This window comes from Microtus ochrogaster, chromosome 19 (genome assembly GCF_000317375.1).
Source record: "Microtus ochrogaster isolate Prairie Vole_2 chromosome 19, MicOch1.0, whole genome shotgun sequence".
Lineage (NCBI taxonomy): Eukaryota > Metazoa > Chordata > Mammalia > Rodentia > Cricetidae > Microtus > Microtus ochrogaster.
Genome location: NC_022021.1, coordinates 47724149 through 47730148, shown reverse-complemented (window position 1 = coordinate 47730148; position 6000 = coordinate 47724149). Strand labels below are relative to the sequence as shown.

The window sequence follows — 6000 nt, the reverse complement described above, 5'->3', positions numbered from 1 at the left end:
TGGCCCGCAGGCATATATGCAGACAGAATATTGTATACTAAATAAATAAATAAATAAATATTTTTTTTTAAAAAAAGATGTAAGGTACATGCCTATTGCAACTGAAGTTTCTAACATTCCCCCTAGTATGAAAGATGTATTCTTCCAACATAAACAGGTTAAACACACAGAAAAGAAAGCAATGTTTCTTATCTAAATATATTCCCTAATATTTATTTAAAAGCAAGACTATGGAACTTTTTGCTGGAAAGCACAAGCTCCCATGAGATAAGGTGTAGAGTGAGACCATTGCTCACTGACACTGAACTAAGAAGTCACTATAGAGGAGATACTCACCCAGGAAATCCAGGTGGCTGTAATTCTCCAGCATCACATCCCTGTACAGATTCCACTGAGCAGGCTCCAGACATTCCCTCTCTTCTGGAGAGAAATCAATGGCCACATCAGAGAAGGACAGCATTTCCTGAAATAAAGATCAGTGAATGATACCTCACTTTTAATTAATTAAAGTCATTAATAATAGGCATTGTGGGGCTAGTTCTCTGTCCATGTGACACAAGCTAGGGTTATTAACTGACAATGTGTATTCCATAAGAATGTCCTGTATGTGACCCTATAGGAGGCTGTTCTTAATTATTCACTGATATATGACAACCTAGATCATTGTGGGTCATGCAACCCATGGTCAGATGGTCTTAGTATAAGAAAACAGGATGACCACGCCATGGAAAGCAAGCCAATAACCACTGTTCTTTCATGGTTTCTGTTCCAGTTCCTGCCTACAGGTTCCTGCCTTGACTTCCCTCAGGATGGACTGTTACCTGAAGTTGCAAGTTGAAATAAATCCATTCTTCTCAACGTTGCTTTGGTCACATTCTTTATCATTGTTAAAAAGAAACAAAAGCAAAACACTCTAACCCAGGTATCTTGTACTTGTTTACAATAACAAGTGTATTCTATATTTTGTCCAGGAAGAAAAGAGTGGTAGACATAAGTGTCATGCTTCTAACATGTTTGTCATATTCCTCAGACACTTCTGATATGATCACATGATTTCACACTGGACCCATCAAGGAACGAGAAGGCAGAAGAACCTAGAAGTCCCATGTGGAAACCCTTAAGACAGATGAAATGTAAAGTGAATGTTTTCATAGAAAAACATGCATTTAGTGCCACATGCTTGCTTTATATACCACACATTTATACATTTCCCACAGGAGAAGGTAATGGTCAGAGAGAAGGAACTTCTCAACCCTTACTAGGCACAATCGTGAATATCAAATGCCAGGGAAAGGTAGTTACTGATGTAGTAGCTCTGGGCTGAGATGTTGATTTCTTAATTTTTAGGGTTCAATCGTGATGCTAATGACAGTGCACTGAGATGCACGAGATGGAGCACCCAAGAGGCAGAATGAAAAAGAAAGAACTCACAAAAACGTATGTTAGATATCAGAACCAATAAGAACCAGCAGGTATGGGAATAACAATACCTTTTTTAAGTATCTCAAATACACTAGACATCACTCTGACCTTGTTATTTCTTTTCTGCGAAGAGGAAGGCAGAGATGCAGTCACCCTCCAGATGAAGAGGAAGCAAGATGAGAACGCCTCACTGATAAAAGTTACCTAGCCACAGAGCTAACCATAAACAAGAATTAAAGAATTATGAATTATTTTAAGTTGTAAGAGCTGGTTAATAATAAGCCTGAGCTAATAGATCAAAAAAGTTAAAATTAATATGAAAGCCTTTGTGTGTTTCTTTGGGGCTGAATGGCTGCAGGACCGAGTGGGACAGAAACTTCCATTTACAGTTCTGTGAGCTTCGTCCTCCTACGGCACTGTTTCAGAGCATCCAAGTTCAGTATGTCCTCACGCCTCAGCTTTCTGATGTCACTGGCCAATGAGAAAAATCATCGTATTTCCAACTTCAGTGAGTTACAAATATGTAATTTTAACATACGGATGAGATCATGTGATACATGTCCTTCTGTGCCTTAAATAATTTCCAGTTTCATTCATACTGTCCCAACTTACATGACTTTATCCCTCTCCTCTGAAATACTAGTTAAAATAAATAAAACCTTCCCCATTCTCCCCTAACACCAGTCATGTTCTCTTCTAAGTTCCACGACCTTATGCTCTTCTCAGATCCATGAACTAACTAGCCATAGATATTTGCCTAGGTCCAATTAGACAGCTGCTGTTTATGGGAAGACGTGCATGGCGCTGAAGCATCTTTTGGAAGACCTGGTCATACTGGGCATTGTTGTGATGTGGGAGTGATTTCTTATTAATAAAGAAACTGCCTAGGCCCCTTGATAGGCCAACCCTTAAGTGGGTGGAGTAAACAGAACAGAGGGCTGGGAGAAAGAAGCTGAGTCAGAGAGTCGCCATGATTGTCCCACTCCAGAGAGACACAGGTTAAGATCTTTCCTGGTAAGACAGCTCATGGGCTACAAAGATTAATAGAAATGGGTTAGATTAATATGTAAGAGCTAGCCAATAAGAGGCTGGAACTAATGGGGCCAGGCAGTGTTTAAAAGAATACAGTTTCCGTGTAATTATTTCGGGTATAAAGCTAGCCATGCAGGCGGCCGGGTGCTGGGGACGCAGCTCCGCCGCTCCTATTCCAACATTGTTGTGCTTCATAGGCTTAAGCACCAAATAAAACTGGTTCTTCCTTCTCTCCCTTGAGGCTCACAAAGCAATTTCCCAGAGTAGTGGACTTTCAGCTCAGATCCAGATCAAATCGAGTCCTGGTTCTGAAGTTCCTGGTGTTTTCAGCAATGGGAGAAAGGATTAGCTACAGCCAAAAGACTTTGGTACAGGAGAAAGGAGTAGCTACAGTCAAAAGACTTTGGTACAGGAGAAAGGAGTAGCTACAGCCAAAAGACTTTGGTACAGGAGAAAGGATTAGCTACCGCCAAAAGACTTTGGTACAGGAGAAAGGATTAGCTACAGTCAAAAGACTTTGGTACAGGAGAAAGATACTTTGTAGATAAAAATTATACTGTGAAAAATGTCTTTACTCATAAGGGTGGAGTAAGATAGGGAAGAGGAGGCCAAGATACTCCCAAGTTATAAATAGACTGAAAGAAGCTGATGAATAGAAAACCCTGGCATTTCACAAGAAAAAAGCACTTAGATTCTGTTGAAAGCTTCTTTGTAGCTAGTACATTTTCCCACGTTGACAAGGAAATGAAAAACACAGATTGACAGGGAAATAAAACTACAGATTCCACTCTTCCATACTGATCACTAACAAAAAGGGAACATGGTCAGCTTGGAGAACTGCAGGAGCTCAGGGCAAAGTGAAGATGGAAAAATTGTTCTTTCAGAGAGGAGGAGGTCCCCAATGGTGAACTGACTGCAAGGACCACTCCCTAATGCTGCCCAGCATCCGTTACCACTGTTCTGGATTAACAAGTGTCTGTTACTCTCTGGCCCCTCTCCTCACTGTGGGCTTCCTGGGGCTAGGAGGCAGAAGAAAGCCTGCCACGATGGTCTCATTTAATTGGAACTTTAACTAACATAATTAAAGCAAACATTTCAGGGAAAATTGAGACTGGCAACTCTCACTTCCTATGGAGAGGGAATACAAATAAATTTTAGCCTGAGGGGGACAAACTGGGGTTCATTAAAAACTGCTGCAAATTCATTGTAGCCCCTGAATCAGGAGGTGGAGTCCAACTGTCCTCCCCTTGAATGGAGGCTGGTCCTAGAAGCAAGCCTACAACAACACAGTAGACAGAGCACAACTCATAAGAACTCTTGTATCTATGTCAGTGTCCCTAAGAGATTTTATTTTTTTTTGAAAGAGGCCAGAGAAACTTGAGTCCTAAGAGATCATGTGGAAGTCAAAACTAGATGCCACGTGAGGGCTGAATTACCAATCAGGCTTCAAACTCTCCATGTAGTTCAGGCTTATCCAATGATTAAAGAACACGGCGCTTTAAAAATACACTAAGCACATCATGAAGTGAGAATGCACTGACCTGTCCCGACCTCTGACACACATAAGTGTGGCACATAGCAATCATTAGCTTTTAAGTTAACAAATTTTTGCAATGTGATGATTCAGATAGTATAATTGAAACCCTAAAAAAGGACATGATAGGTCATATGCAATGTACTTATTGAGAAAATGGAATGAATAATTAGAATTTTAGCTTACACTTCAGTATCACGTGCTTTGCACTGTAGGACAGAAGGTCTAGATGTATCCAGACTTATAGAATTAGTATATTCTTACTAAATCTAAATGCGATAGTGAAGTGGTGTGCATCCAATGAACAGTGGGGACTCACGTTCTTATCCACTGTTTTATTTTATGTAGCTACCACAAAGAAAAGGAAAATGGACTGCAGAATTTAAACAGTTGGCTAGCCAATTTGACACAACTTTTTAAAAATATTTATTTATTATGTATACAATATTTTGTCTGTGTGCAGGCCTGAAGAGGGCACCAGACCTCATTACAGATGGTTGTCAGCCACCATGTGGTTGCTAGGAATTGAACTCAGGACCTTTGGAAGAGCAGGCAATGCTCTTAACCGCTGAGCCATCTCTCCAGCCCCTTGTCACAACTTTTGAACTCAAAATATGTCACTGCCTTTGAAAATAATTTTGGATGGGCTCAATGACAGACTTTTATAACCACAAATGACAAAGTAATGCAAATCTGTTTCTCAAGTTTGTTCCACGCATATGTGTTTGGTTTCTACTTAATCCTGTCCAAATGACTTCTGTACTTCCTCTCAGTGGTCTCTGACATAATCACAAGGGTAACCAAGAACTCAACGGCGTTATCCAACACACCGTCCCGTCGGGGTTTTCCAGGAATGACCCGTCTAGCACAGCAAGATTAGTTCACGAGTCTGTAAAAACCAGTAATTCCTTCCCTCATAGCAACAATCACACAAACATTAGCATACGATAAAAAGATCCCGGAACAGGCAGGACTGGACAATGCAGGGTCCATGCGGGTCCCTATGGAAGAGTAATAAATAGAACATTGCTTTGCTGGGTGGAGGACACAAAACCCCATGTGAGTGACAGTGGAGGAGGTAGCTGTCATTACCCACATGCAGAGTGGGCTTCTGTTTTGGATAACTGTAGAGAAGCATTGCACACGCACTCGAACCTCTGGTGTGAGGAAGGAGAAGGCATCGGAGGAGGCAGAGAGGCAGGGAAGAATGAATACCACTGTGGGCTGGCTGCATCAGTCACGGAGAGGTCCAGAGACGGAATGAGGTCTGCTTACTTTCAAGTACATGAATACATAGAGGTCTATGAGTTCTTCCTCACCCTCCTAGCCTGGCACCCTAAAACAAGGTGAGCTTTTTCACCTGCTCCTAGGGCCCCTGCTGACGGACTGGCCCGTCAAGTTCAGGGCCAGATCAAGGCATATCTACACAGCAGTCGTCGGCAAGCAGACATCCTGCCTTTCTTGAAAGTAATGAACTATAACTTAGGGATGGAAGACCCTCCAAAGGCTTAAACACTCCAGCCCTCAGAGCAAAGCTGGGCATCAGCTTCCGCAGTGGGTCTTTCCCTCCGTATGTCCGTAGCATGTCTGTTCCCTCACCCCTATTCAAGGCTTTTGTTTACGAGCTGATTTTGGCAGATTTTTCTGCAGCATTCCAGAATTCCTCAGCTGCGAACTGTTATGTCTCAGATTTTCTTTTTCCTTTTAGTTCAGCAACTGGTCAAAAAAAAAAAAAAAATCTGAAGACCATCAATACCCTAAGACTGTAACTAGACCTGCTATGGAGCACAGGAAAGACAGAAAATCCACCCGAGAGCGGGTCAGCTCGTAAGAGAACGGATCCCCATCCCATCTCCAGCATCACCTGAGACGCGGTTTGTCAGTTGACCCACCAAGTCCTGGAAATCCAGAACCTTACACCATCCTCCACTGCGGCGCTACCATCCTGCGGTCCTGTCCCAGAAGCCCATGGTAGACTAGGGTTGTGGGCAGTTTTCTAACAAAACCATCAG

At 42.1% G+C, this 6000-nt stretch overlaps 1 protein-coding gene across 2 annotated transcripts in view; it reads right to left on the bottom strand.

Annotated features, from left to right (window-relative positions):
• Window positions 1-6000, bottom strand: part of LOC101995670 (zinc finger protein 58-like) — a 36232-nt gene that overhangs the window by 5796 nt on the left and 24436 nt on the right. Inside the window, exon 2 of one of the 2 annotated variants that reach the window (XM_005356678.3) lies at window positions 337-463. The exons of the other annotated variant lie outside the window; for it this stretch is intronic. Coding sequence (XP_005356735.1) covers window positions 337-463 — 127 coding nt within the window. The remainder of the gene's footprint in view (window positions 1-336; window positions 464-6000) is intronic. 2 annotated transcript variants of the gene reach the window in all.